This window comes from Chionomys nivalis, chromosome 4, assembly GCF_950005125.1.
Source record: "Chionomys nivalis chromosome 4, mChiNiv1.1, whole genome shotgun sequence".
Lineage (NCBI taxonomy): Eukaryota > Metazoa > Chordata > Mammalia > Rodentia > Cricetidae > Chionomys > Chionomys nivalis.
The window spans coordinates 101,557,919-101,572,746 of NC_080089.1; the positions used below are offsets into that span (position 1 = coordinate 101,557,919).

Below are 14,828 nucleotides of genomic sequence, written 5' to 3' on the forward strand. Positions count from 1 at the left end.
TAAACTAACTCACACATGTGGGCCCCATCTTCCACATGATTGCCATGAAACACATGCACACACAAAAACTGTATCCATCTGCCCTGGAACAACTTGTTTTCACTCACTCGGCATTCAAAAATGTTCTGAGATATAGGCAGATGTAACTTTCAGGAAGAACATACTCATATAACAAAATATAGGTGTACTGAATGCACAGGAAAGCAATATGGATTATAACATTGAAGAGATGGAATTTGTACTTAGCTACCTTCTTACAGGACTGTACTTGTGAAGCTGAGCTCTCTTTAGTTCTTGTGACCAAATCAGCCACATGAAGAAAACATGGAAAATGGGTTGTTTAAATTTTGTTTGTGTTTGGGTACAACAAAATTGACAAAATCCATTTATTCCCAGGACCGTGGATAGTGGGTCACAGGACTAAAAGAGGGAATTGAAACAGATGACCATTTGATGGGCCAGTGTCTCTTTAACAAAAGACTTACATGGCAGTTTGAATGAAAATGTCCCCCATAGGCCCATAGGGGGTGGCATTATTTGAAAGGATTAGGACATGTAGCCTTGTTATAGTATGTGTGGTTTGTGGGTGGAAGTGTATCACTGAGGATGGGCTTTGAAGTTTCAGAAGCTCAAGCCAGACCCAGTGTCACTCTCTCTTCCTGCTGCCTGCAGATTCAGATGTAGAACTCTTAGCTCCTTCTCCAGTGCCACATTTGCCTGAGTGCTGTCATCCTTCTAACCATGATTGTAACGGGCTGAACTTCTGAACCTGTGAGCCAGCACCAATTAAATGTTTTCCTTTAAAAGAGTTGTCATGGTCTTGCTGTCTCTTCACAGCAATAGAACACTAAGATAACTTAGTTGTAATGTTGTAATACCAGAAAGGTCACCCGATCTGAACTCAGCATTGCCCGTTTACTTTGGAATGCTTACTGAAGCCGATCACTGCTATAAAGTCTAAGATTCTCCAGTGATGGAGCCACCTCCCCTCCTGCATGTGCATGGGTGTATAATGAAGACAACAAAAATGTGTCCTGTGTGGTGGGCTTATTACTGATCTATGTCTATCTACAGGGAAGTAGTGAAACAAGAAAATTTGTCAAGGAGAGTCCCTGAAATAGTTTCCCAAGATATTAGGCAAAAGACTGATGTCAGAAAACTATTTATAGGTTTCCAAGGGAAAGCTCTATTGATTTCAGTTTGTTTTAGATTCCGTAGATCCTAGGCTCTTGAACAATTCTTTATTCAACCTTCACAGGCTTGTTTTGCCCTTGGAGCTGTGCTGCAGAGCATCAGCTACCCCATAGGCTTCCTGGAGCACATCCCGACTCATTTTATTAGTTCTTTGAGAATTTCATGCAATGGATTTTGATCATTTTTACCTAATTCCTCCTGAATTCAACCCATTTTCATTCCTATTGAACTTGTGTCCTCCTTTTCCACATATAGCCAATTTGTGTCACGCAGTTATTCTGAATGTGTGACCGTCCACTCATCGACGAACCAGTGTCTACACTCTTGGGGAGGCCTGTGACTGATTGACTTTGGAAGTTGCCTTTCATGTTCTATTTTCTTCAACTTTCTCACTTTATTGACCTTCCCCAGCTGGGTAGAGGCTACCTCAGTGTTTGTCATCAACATCACCCCAAGTCCTAATTTCCCATCTTCTCTGGGGCCAATTGATAGACCTGTGGTAGATATGAGCAGAGATGGCAGTCAAGAGCAGAAAATGAGGAGAGGAGAATGTAAGGTAACACTGAGAAGGGGCCAGGCCATTAAGGGTTCCACCACCAAACCCTTCTATGGACCTTAGGTTAGACTCTTGAAGGAGAGTGAGAATTCTGCATGCTGGTTCAAGAAAATGCACCCATCACTCCAACAACATTTGCTTCCAAAATGAAGCCAGCTTTCCTATTATAAAATTCCTACTGCTTTCATAATGCAAACTGATGTAAATTTTAAGCTGTAGTGCAGTTAATTAAAAGTAGCATGTGATTTAATTGGGCTTGATAGTGCCTATGTTTCACCCAATAACTTTACTGCAACATGAAAAGGGGTGGCAGAGACCTGAGAAGTGAGGGGAGGAGGGCTTCCTGGTGTGGAGATGGCAGGGAAGACACACGAGGGAGGAAAGTCATTATACCCCTGCATCACCCTGAGGCAAAGATGCTCATAGGCTCATGATGCAGCCATGGCTGCTGAGCAAGACCAGTAGCTTTAGTCCTGAGAAACTCAGGTCCTGGAGAGTGATACTCAAGGATAAGAAGTGACACGAAGTTCTAGGTGTTCTCCATTTCTCCTGCAGTGAAGGACTCTTCCTTCCCTCCCACCCCTTCTGAACCCCAAGCACCTGTACTGGCCAGATACCCCTGCTTTTAGCTGTTTCTTGGGTTTGCCCTTTGATGGGCACCAGTCAGAGAGCAAAAGGGAAAAGCAATGCAGAAGACTCATTTCTCTAAATTTTCACTTCCCAGGCTGGAAACACAGAGACCTTCTTTATCCACAGAAGGTCACTGTTCCTAACACATGCCCTGTCCTTCATACTCTTCTTGCTGAGTTCTAGAAACTTCCTACCCTTTATGATCGGTTTTACATACCCTTTCCCACACATTTGTGGTCCATCTCTTTATTAAACTCTGCCCAGTCACCTCTTCTGAGTGAGCTATTTTCTGAAGAGACTCTGAGCATCTGGCGTGACATGTCACAGATGGCTAAAAGCAGCCTTTGTGACTTCCATGGGACTCTGGTAAAGCAGGTTTACCACTCCCAATATCAGACTGTTTGAAATACTGTTACTTAACCCTAAACTTTCAGGAAAAAATAATCAGTTTTAGCTGAAAGAGCAAAGTGCATGAATAAATATGACTCTAGGGATTTGGTTTGAAACCACCCCCATGAACTAAGCATTTATATACGTGAATTCAAATGAAAATTGCTAGAAGCTTACTTTATTAAAATGAACAGCAGAGTATATTTAGGGGTGTGTTGAGAGATATCGTTGGATCAGAAGTTGAGGCGATTTGAATGTTGAGGTAATTTTGTACATAATGAAATGTTCAAGTAGATAAAGAACAGGACAGGAAGCAAGAGCCATGTGTTTTTGAGAAGTGAATCCAGAGGTGTTTACCACATACTACTTATCAAAAATTACTGATGGTAGGTGGAGAAGAATGGAAAATGGAGCACAAAACAGATGCAACAAATCTAATGGAAGGTGACAAGAGGGTGACCTAGTGTGGCAGCAAGAGAAGGGGCTATGTGGAAAGTAAGGTACTGAGTCTGGGTCTTGGATACAAAGAAGAAATTTTGGAAGCCAATGAGTTTAGGATGACTTGGACTTGGTGCCTGACTAGCAAAGCCTGGCAATATTATTCATGGACAAATGCAAGAGAGCTACAAACAAAAGGATGGATTTGCTTTAGGGGATGTTGGAAGTGTGTTTGAATGTCCCCATGGATAGCATCTACAAAAATGCAAGTCTCAGTTTCAAGAAACAGGCATAATTGCATGCATCTCCATCTGGATGAGATAGACAAAGGGAATAAATAAAGACAAGGGACCCAATGACAGGAAGTCACAGAAGTCCTCGATGGACAAAAGGAGAGATAGCAAAGAAGCAGAAAGTCCAGAAACTCAAATGACCAGGGGATGGGGCAGTTATAAGATCATGGTAACAATTCCAAGTGATAAAGAAAAGAGGGAAAGAGAACAAGCAAGGACTGAGGGATGTGGTGAGCAGGCATAGGTCATCTCTAACAGAACACTTTCAGCAGAATAAGGTAAGAGAGACCCTGTGTTAGTGTGTAAACAGAAGATAAAGGAGCATCATAGGTGTGAACTCAAGAACATCAACAACAAAGGGAGGATGGAAATTTGAGGGTCAGAGAAGAGCAGCGTTGGGCTAGGGTCAGGCAATAAGCAGAGAAGTGAAGCGAGGCAAAGATGCTCTGTGGAGCTATGGTGTGGTTCAGAGACATGCATTTGGCTGGAGTGTCAAAGTCCTGGGTTCAATCCCTAGCATCGCAATACAAGAAAGACAAACGATGTTAAAGGAGCCTTGGTCAACAACTCATTTTTGGTCATTTTAGAACATTTGAGAACTTGATGCACGACCTATATTATATCAGTAGACAATGTGCACTCTTGATTGTACATATGACCGTGAAAAATTGAGATCACCCTGAGGACAAGCTTTATATATGCCTCATGAGAATCCTGGAGACATAAACACCAAGATCAACTATGGTGTCTCAACCTTGGAGGAGGTGAATGGGGGGTGAAGCAGATAACAGAGAGAGGCATGTGGTTTGACACATGGCACTGCAGTTAAAAATAAAACAAGATATGAGAACTTCATAGACAAAATATAATTATAGACAGTGCAGAAGAGGCAGGTGCTATGCAGTGCTTGGAAAGGAGATGGTGGAGGAATTAAAGGCTTCCTTTGAAAGCTGTGGCTTTTATAGATGCATAAAAATGTTCATTGTCACATAGATTTCCACAGATAGGAACTTTTACAGCTTAAATGTTCAACAGTAAAATAACGCCTGTGTGAACTACAGTACTTCATCTAAGTGGACTCTGATGAAGCCATTTTAAATTCTACTTTCAAGGACTAGGTAATCAGAGGAAGCCATGTCTATGATAGCACCAAGGGAAAAGAAAACCAGAAAGACTCTGTGACTACAGCTATACAATAGATCATCAATGAAGCATGTCTCTATGAGTGGTATATGTTTGCGTATACATATGCATACACATATATTATATTTGACTGTGTCCCTAGGGAGCATGTTGACCCTCAAAGCAACAGAATTGGGAAGTGAGCTCTAGGATCTCTCTGGAGGTTTATAGGTCATAAGGGTTTTACCCTCTTGGTTACTTATAGTATAGTATAGTTATAATTCAAATTATAAAAGAGAATGTGTCTGTGTTCAATCTCACTCATGCCCCTCTGTCTTCCACAATGGGATGAAACAGTAAAATATCCCTGGCCAGGTTCTAGCAGTGAGCCCTTGGGTACCCCAGCCCTTACAACCATGGCCCAGTTCCATCTCTATCATCTGTAAACGACCCAGCCTATAGGATTCTGGTATGGTAGTACCAAACAGATTGAAGAAACATTGAATAAAACAGCTAGAAAAAGAAGTAAAATTACCTCCTAAGCTATAGAATCATGAGCAGCAATCTTTATTGATCTTTTTGCATGGCTACTTGTGTGATTTGTGGTTGTAAAAATTAAAAGTGCTATTTTCCACTTACTTCTGACTTTACAGTGTGTTTAGTAATATGATATTATATATGAAGCTGAATGTGTATTGAAGGGTGATAGCTAGTTAGTTCTTGGCTGCTTAGCCCTGAAATAATCACACAGAAATCATATTATTTAAATCACTGCTTGGCCCATTAACTTTAGCTTCTTACTGGGTAACTCCTACATCTTAATTTAACCCATCTCCATTAATCTGTGCATCACCACCAGGTCATGGCCTACCAGCAAAGCTTCAAAACATCTGACTCCGGCAGCAACTCCATGGTTTCTCTTGACTCAAGCTCCTTTCTCCCAGCATTCAACTTAGTTTTCCCCACCTAGCTCTGTTCCCCTATTGCTCTGCTATAGGCCCAAAGCAGTTCCTTTATTTATCAATGGTAATCATAGCTTACAGAGGGAAATCCCACATCAAATGTGGATTCTCCCACTCTGACCATCAAATCTGAAGCCTGGATCATTTATTCAAGACTTTGTTAGGAAATCTTTTCTTACTCTAGCACATTTAACATGGTTTAAGCTTCTAAATCTTTATTTTAGACCCCATATTAAATACCGATAGACTCTGAGATACAAGACTAAGCCCTACCTGCTCACACATACCCTGGGTACAATAAGAAGAGAAGACAAATGTTTCACCATTTCCAAGAAATGAGCCAAGTGGGTTCAGAAAAATAGAATTTTTTTCCATGACTGCCTTGTGGAATTTTGTAGAAACAGAAAATAAGAGTTTAGCTTATCACAGAAAAAAAAAAAAAAAAGACCAAAGTCTGCATCTCCTATTACCTGGCTTATTGCATAAGTCTGAATTGTGCCTATTTTTTTATTGCTGCCTCAGAATGTGACCATATACATGTGGGGTCCAGGTAATAAAAGATTCAGCAAGTAACTAAATTCTGCAACCCAGCGACTTGTGTCCAACAGATTCCACCAAATGACTAGTTAGTCCAGTGTTGGGCAGGTTTCTGAAGAGCAGGGTTGCTTGGTGTAAAAAACAAAAATTGTTTGAAGATGCATTCAGTCTTCACATTTACCCCCTTCCCAGAAGCAACTCCACACGCCAGAGACTCGGCAGCATCCAGGGAGCGCTTGGCATTCTTCCTATGCCCCGTTTTCACAGTTGCTCCCCACATCTGCTTCAAAACGTGAGCAGCTTCCCGGGAGCCTGCTCTCGGATGCCCGCGGAGAAGAATGGCGCACGGGCCAGAAGACCAGGTTTCCTTAAGTGCTCTCTATCAGAAAATGAAAACTCGCCAGCTCTGCTAGCTTGCTGGCACTCAGGAATCCGGGTGTCTGCAGCCACCTCCACAGACTGGCATTTTCAGTCATTTTCTTGCTTTTATTTCTCAATCCCATCTTTCACTGCCCCCCACCCCTGTTGCTTTCTAAAATAAATCTAACCTTTCGTTGCGTTCTCTTCCCACCATGGCTAACTTTAAAGAGCACGGAACTCCTGGTGGAAGGCCACCTCCTGAAGATGGATATTTTATCTCCAGCTTCTGGAGGAACACTTTAGAAATAATTGCTGGGCAGAGGAAAAAAGAAGCTGCTATGTGCTTAAGACTGTCCATAGGCACATGATGAAAGATCTTCATGGCAGCTGCAGGAAATGCTAGCTGTTACAGGTTTATTTCCTTCTTCACCAGCTAATGGTGTAAAGCCTGTCCCTGCCTCTCTGATGGACATAGATAGATACAAGTACTAATCCTATGGGTGGCTTCAGGCCACTAAAACCAAGTAGCCCAATTCTAACCTTCTAACCCAGCCTTCATATTCGTCTGTTGTCCAGCAGGTGTATTAGCTTCTTTTCCCCACAAATAAACCTGCCTCTTCTTTCTCCTAATAGACATCCAGCTCCATGTGAAATAGGTCACTAAATCCTATTGGGTTCCCACCCTGCATGTGTTTAGTGACAATCCCCTTCTCACCACCATCTCTGTTCCACCCTAGTTTATTAAAACTAATGAGGTTCTCCCAAGCCTGAGGATGCAGGAGTCCTAGAAATGACCTTACAGGGTTCCTTGGGGTTTACAATATAGGCACGTTTTTTGCTACACCCCAGTTTCAGCTCTAAGATATGTTAAAATCAGTTATAAATGTATCTTTGCTAAAATTCTATGTCTTCCTATCTGATGTGGTACACACTTCTCCGTGTATCATGTCACCCTCTAGATGAAACACCCAGGCTCAGACACCAGCCATTGGCGGTGGCATGACTAGAGCATCTCACCTGCCTGGGGAGAATAGGAGAGGGACTTCTGTCTCCAGTTTCTGCTTTTCTGCATGGGTTTTTCTCCATCCATTCTACCTGATTTCATCTCCCAGTTTCACATCACACCACTGATACGTGTCTGCGGTCACATGATACCATTGACATTGCAGGTTCTGAAGACCTGGTGTTGACTGGCAGCTTACATTGACAGTCAGAAGGCACAGGCAGGATGCCTTCCATTGTGAGGGGTACTGTCATGATAGTTTTGTAAACAGAAGTGAGATGGCTTAGCAGGCCTGAGACTCTGGTTCAATCTTCGGCATTATTTTAACAATAATAATAACAACAAAAACTGTCAACATTTTCCAATGACTTATTCTTCAGATAATGTATCATCACAGTAATAGTCATATGTCATAATAATCTCTGGAAGAGGTGGCTGTTTGGTCTGGGTTCTTGATTTGACAAGGTCTTACTACATAGCCCAGGCTAGCCTAGAACTGATAATCCCTCCACCTCGGTCTTCTAAGCACTGCAATTACAGGTGGATGTCATCACACCAAGCTTGGGGTTTCCAAGAGTTTTTAACTGCTTTTCTCAGTAGGAAGGAAAGAGGTGACATCACACCTGACCACCTAGCCCTGGCTTACCTTTTAAACTCAGTTGTGTCTGTGAGATACTGTTGCCTCCAAAATTTGTCTGAGAGAAAAAGGCTGAGAATGGCGGATCTCTGAGCTGAATTTAGCTAACCCAGGGGCCTACCATAGTATGATAAATGTCGTCTCTTGTTCCGTAGCCCAGGCTGGCCTTGTTTTACAACCCTACTGAATCAGCTTGCCTTCCCAAGTGCTGGAGTCAACAGCATGTACCATCACACCCAGTCTCTGAGCCCCTCTTGCATGTTCCTCTTAGAGATATTTTGCTCGAATTGTCTGCATGCATTTTGACCATATTTGTCTGGCAAGAGCCTCATGAGCAGATCCCAGGGTGCTTTTTGTGAAGGACTTCAGTCTCACAAGAAATAAGCCCAGGAATTGACAAGTCTAGTTACTGTGAGGATCGGAGTTCAGATCCCAGAATCCATGTAAAAGCCGAAAGAGTGTAGCTAGGATCCTAGTGTGTGAAAGGCAGATACCGAATCCCTTGACCAAGCTACTAGCCAGACTAGACCAACAGCAAGCTCTGGGCTTAGCAAAAGACACTGCCTCAATATATAAAGTGCCGAGTGATCAAGAAAGGTATCCAGCATTGACATACACATACATACATATGCACCCACACACATGTACCATACACCATTCAGAAAATAATGAATACAAGTAGCCAATGTGTATTTGGAAAGCTATCCAACATCTTTAGCCATCAGAAAAATGCAGGTTTCAACTGCTTTGAGATTCCATAAAAAAAAGCTAATAACAAATGTGGATGAGGGAGTAGGGACCCTTATTCACTATTGGTGGGGAGCATAAACTTCTGTAGCCACAATGAAAATGTGCATGGAGGCTCATCATAAAACTGAAAACACAACTACTGTCTGACCAAACTACACCACTCTTGGGAATATACCTGAAGGGCTCCAGCTCAACATCCCACAGAGGTGTTACACCCCATGTTTGTAGTTGTACTAGCTACAGTAACCGGGCAGTCCAACCAGATGTTCCCCCAACAGATCAATGGATTAAAAAGTAGGATAACTCTTCCAAAGGTCCTGAGTTCAATTCCCAGGAACCACATGGTGGCTCACAACCATCTGTAATGAGGTCTGGTGCCCTCTTCTGGCCTTTAGGCATACACGCAGAAATAATATTGTATACATAATAAATAAATAAATATTTTAAAAAGTAGGATAAATAATGGAATCTTATTCAGCCAAAAAAGTGAAATCTTAACACTAGTGGGATGCAAGCTGGAAATCATTGCATGAAGTGAAATAACCAAACTTAGAAAGACAAATATCATGTTTTCTCTTATATATGGAACTTAGATTTAAAAGTGTGTGTGTGTGTGTGTGCGTGTGTGTGTGTGTGTGTGTGTGTGTGTGTTGAAACTAGAGGACCAAGAGAGGAAGAAGAAATCCTAAGGGATGGGGAAAGAGGGTAATAGAATCAAAGTGATAAGCAAGCAGAGGATGGGACTCAGCCAGAAGGGGCACGAGGCACTGTACAGAAGGATAATTAAGAATAAAATATGATGCCATTCATGTACACAAACTCCATAAAGAAACTCACTGCTTTTTATGCTGTTTTGAAATATTAATTTTGAAAATTTTGAGTTGGGAGTTAGACTAAGCTCAGGAAGTTAGAAGAGAAAAGACTATTGGATGACCAGACAGAGGCTTCTGTTCTCTAACTCCCACTTGAAACGCTAAGCTACCCAGGTGTGTCCCTCGTCGCAGAGAGGAGTTCTCCTGTGAATGGCGAGAATGCTTACAGGGTTACTCCCGGGAGAAAATTTGTTAAAACCACTCCAATACATATCTCTGCAGCAGACCATTCATGGAAATATGACATTGGCTTTCTTGGGGAGATGGGGTATTCTCTACGCTGAATTTGACATAAGGGTTCTTGACTGTCCTTCATAGGTGGAGCTGTGCTGCCCATAGAACACAGGGGCGTTTTGTTTGTTTGTTTGGTTTTTGGTTTTTATTTTGTTTTTTTTATTTATTTATTTATTTTTTTGTGAATTGTAAAACTGGAACCAGATACTCTGCCCTGACCCTGGCTGCCTGGAGACATGGATCAATGAGGACTGGGCTTTCCAAATTATAATCTCAAATTCCACTCAGGAAGAGATGGGGATTAGAAAAGACAGCAGAGCTAATGTCAGTCAAATTAATAACGAGTTGTTCAGAAAAGTAATTAACTTCTCTCACTTTCCTAATGAGCCAGATATGTCACATGCTCTTCATTTCTCTCTATCTGAGGCCAGGTCTCTCTCCAGGTTAGTCATGGCTCCTAAACAATGCACTTGACTCAACCCCACCTATTCTTCTGGTTTTCCTCTTCAGGTAGCTATAGATTTCACAGCCTCTAACGGAGACCCCAGGAACAGCTGTTCCCTGCACTATATCCACCCATACCAGCCCAATGAGTACCTGAAGGCCTTGGTGGCTGTGGGAGAGATTTGCCAAGATTACGACAGGTAAGAGGCTTTGGGCATCAGCTGTGGTCTTGTCGTTCAAGTGGAGTCCCATAGGGGTTGGCTGACTCATGACAGAAGAGTGGCAATCAGTTCCAGCAAGCCCTCATGTAGAGGCTCATGGAAGAACAGAATAAAGCCTTGGGCCAGATATTTCATTCTCTCCGTACCTAGAGAAACTGAGTTAGTACCATGTTTACTGTAGTAAGCCGACAGTCCCTCTCTCAGCTTGCCACTCCTATTAGGCTTGTGAAGTCACTAACAGCAATCTAACTTTCATTGTGTGGACTGAGTGTGAAGGGGTCCTTGCCACTCACACTCTGTCCGTGAGCCAGCATCGCCCTTGACCTACTGAACTGTTCATACAGCCTAAGGAGGTTCTCAGAGGCCTGAGTTTTAGACATGACTTTATCCGATGTTGCTGTATTCATTCTCATACTTTAGACCCCTTCTGTAATATTCATCACTTTTGAAAGCGCAAAGCTAAAGAAAAACTGAGTCATTTGTACACCATCACGCAGATGGAGACAGTGTTTGAACTTCAGTCTTTCTCGCTCTGTACTTTGAGTTCAAAACATCACTGTTTTAGAGATATGTGTCTGCCCAGGTGCGCACCTATATGGCCAGGAACATGTGTGTGTGTGTGTGTGTGTGTGTTCACATGTATGCAGGGATGATCTTGAGAGCCCGTCAGTAGTACTTCCTTCTTCTTGACTTCTCAATGATAAATGCTAGCCTTCCTCGCCACAGTATTTCCCCAGACAGGTGATCAGCACAACTGCAGTAAGCTGGATTCGGGCTGTCACTCCAGTCACCAGACATTTGTTTAAGGCTTTTTGAGGTAGAACCAGTGTAAACATAAACGTTTACATCTCAGAGGACCCCCTGATGTGAGTGTGACACAAGGCTAGTCAGTAATGAGCTGTGGTGAGCTGACCTTTTCATCCAAGAAAATAAACAAAACGACTCTATCCTCTGGGTTTAGAGAAATTTCAGCACATAAAGTGATTTTTGTTCTTCTTGAGTTCATTATTGGTAATAACCGTGCTAAAAACAATAGCAACAAAAGATCCTGTTACTGCCACAACATAGTAAAGGCTGGAAAGGCTTGTGAAGCCCAGGTCGCGGTTATAAGAAAGGTCAATCAGCCTCCTGCCTGCTGAGGTCTCTGCATTAGCCCTGGCCAGCAAAAGTACCTCGATGTGCCATGGAGACACTTAGTACATTAGCAGGTCAGAGTGACTGGACACCTTTTCAAGTTTTTTATCCCTTTAGAATGCCAATCAGACAAAAGTTGACAGATATTTTGCATTCTGCCAAAAACACAGATTCCATATAAACATAAGCTATGTCACCTTAGGTGTGACATGAAGAGTCATTAGAAACGATTCCTTTTAAATTTTAATAGGGTAAGTCTGAAGTCATCATGCCCAGCTGGACAAGAAAATCACCTTCGGGCAGCCCGGGAAAGCAGCATTTTATTTGTGTCTAAAGAAGGCAGGTTTTCGTTAAAATGGCAAATTCTAAAGAAGAAAAAGAGGTTTGAGAAAAACCTCCATGCTCTTTCAAGAGACTCCCTGGGAGAGCTTGGAATGCAAGCTGCTGCCTTTAAAGCTGACAAGGTTGGACAGTTTCTCTTTTGTGTGGGTGGATAGACAGTAGACAGGCAGAGTCGGAAAATTTCAAGTCAGGGCTCTGGAATTAATTTATTCTTGCATCAAAGTCAGAAAGGTTGGCGCTTAAAAAGAAACACTCGCATAAAAACTGACAGAAGGCATCATCCCCCTCCCACAACCACACAGGGGTTTCAGTTCCTGTGAGCCTTAGCAATCTCTCTCTGCCTCTGATGGCCAAGGGTTTTCTTCTGCCTTGTACAGTCATTGCTACTGGATCATTAGCGCTGACCCATTGAGGAGAACAGCTTGAGGAGTCATAAATCTCTTCTTTAAATGGCCTTGAAGAGAGGCTTCCCCAACCACAAGATAGCTGTCCCCAAATTCAGAAGATACAGCTGCTGGCCTGTGCTGTCCCTCACCCTCTGCAAGAACGATCCCAGCCCACATACCTCGACTGCCTACACAAATGAGTGTGCACACACACATGGACAAAGACATACCTGCATGCATGCACATGCACCACTGGGCACACATATATACATGTTCCCTGATGCAGTATAGCTCCGGTCGGCACTATCAAGACAAAATCCAGAGTGCTCATCTTAAAGAGAAGGAGAGACCATTTATTCTGGAGCCATTTGGAATGACCACAGCCTGAGAACACAGATTTAGATTACTCCAAGTAGCAGGTTCCAGTGTGGAAACAGCTTCATGAAATTTCATAGTTTCACAGAACAAAGTCATAAATCGAGGCAAGTTTAAAGTACTTTGGTGGGAACATCAGTGAGGTAGTTACAGTAAGATAGGGGAGGCTTTCTAATAGGCCCAGATTGCTGTCTGATAATATTCTTAGCTTTCAGGTTGGCGGAAGCCAGTGGGTCTGCTAAGTCAATAGATTTCAAGTGTTTTTACCTATTAGTCACAGTGTATTAGTGCCAGCTCAGAGGTGGGTAAGGAATGGCTATCCCAGGAGCTAATGCTAGCCCAAGGTAAAGCAATTAGCCAACAGAGGTAAGTGCTCCAGTCTCTCCACAGTACTGAAATCCTGATCAGTCTCTGCTGACACAGCTTCTTTCAAGAGTGTTCCATCACAGCGTCCACGCTGCTCCTACACCTTTGTAAAGGACTTTCTTTTCTGCCACCAGTCCCAAATAACGACACGGAGATTGATTATGAAAATTAGGCCTGCCGGGCGGTGGTGGCGCACGCCTTTAATCCCAGCACTCGGGAGGCAGAGGCAGGCGGATCTCTGTGAGTTCGAGACCAGCCTGGTCTACAAGAGCTAGTTCCAGGACAGGCTCCAAAGCCACAAAGAAACCCTGTCTCGAAAAACCAAAAAAAAAAAAAAAAGAAAATTAGGCCTTAGCTTAGGCTCGTCCCAACCCCACTAGCTCTTATAACTTAACTTAAACCATTTTTTAATGTTAATCTACCTTCTACCACATGGGTTTTTACCTCCTTCCCACTTTGTGTGTGCGACTCATTCCACGTCTCAATGGCGTCTAGACTGGTCTTCTACTTCCTCTCGCTCTGCCCAGAAGTCCCGCCTTATAGTCTCGCCTAGTTATTGGTTATTCAGCTCTTTATCAAACCAATCACAGAAATGCATCTTCACACAGTAAACAAATATCCCACAGCACACCTCAGTGTCAAAGTGACATACTTTTTTGGGGGCCAACATAGTTCTGGGTCTCGAAAAGCACGAACAGTCCTCTAAGAAAAAGCCTGGTCTAGGCCTGCTGGCCACCAGCCTGTGATCTTAGCTACTTTGGGAACTGAGACCAGGAGACAAAGAAGATGAGGGTTCCGTATCAGTACAGCCTTCGCCATACTCCACCTCATCCCATCGGGACTCTCATCTTTGTCTGCGCATCACAAAACACTTGGGAAGCTTCAAACATGCTGACACATGGATCTCACCAAGAAGTCACCAAGGCTGATTTCATGGTCTGCTGTGCACCTAGAATTGGGATTTTATTATTGTTGCTCTAATGGTTATCCAGCCTTGAAATCCATCATTAAGTAACGAGTGCTGGGTCAATTAGAATGGCAATGTCCCTGCTGGAACTCCTGGGTACCAATCCTCTTGTGTGGGACAGCAAAACAAACAAACAAAAAAACAACATGGCAGAATTCTCCCCATGTAGCTCAAAGTCTGGTGGATTGCAGATGTGTGTCCATAAGCCACAGTCAATCAGGTGTTGTGGCTCATACTTGGAAGCTCAGCACTAGCAAGGCTAAGGCCAGAGGACCATAGGAGTTCAAGGCCAACCTGAGATATGTGGAGAGACCGTATCTCAAAACAACAAAAACAAGCATAGTCCCAGCTCAGCATGGCCCAGAAAACCCTTCCTGTGCAAGGCTGAAGAGTGTTTAAAGGGAGCAAGGGCCCACTCTGCCTGCTGGAAGGAGGATGGACAAGGAGAGAACCTTCATGGTGGTGACTGGGGTAGTCAGTGTTCTGACACACACGGCCTCTGTTATAAAAACATAGATGAAGTTAGGAGCAGACCAGCCTTTTGTGGAGAAGAGTCAGCAAGGCTGATAGAAAGAGTATGATGACATACCCTTAAAGGGTCCTGGTGACAGGTAG

General features: G+C 43.1%; 1 protein-coding gene across 3 annotated transcripts in view; it reads left to right on the forward strand.

Annotated features, from left to right (window-relative positions):
- Positions 1–14,828, forward strand: part of Cpne4 (copine 4) — a 471,398-nt gene that overhangs the window by 436,157 nt on the left and 20,413 nt on the right. For all 3 annotated transcript variants that reach the window (XM_057768128.1, XM_057768130.1, XM_057768129.1), the window contains exon 11: positions 10,489–10,622. In XM_057768128.1, the coding sequence (XP_057624111.1) occupies positions 10,489–10,622 (134 nt within the window). The remainder of the gene's footprint in view (positions 1–10,488; positions 10,623–14,828) is intronic.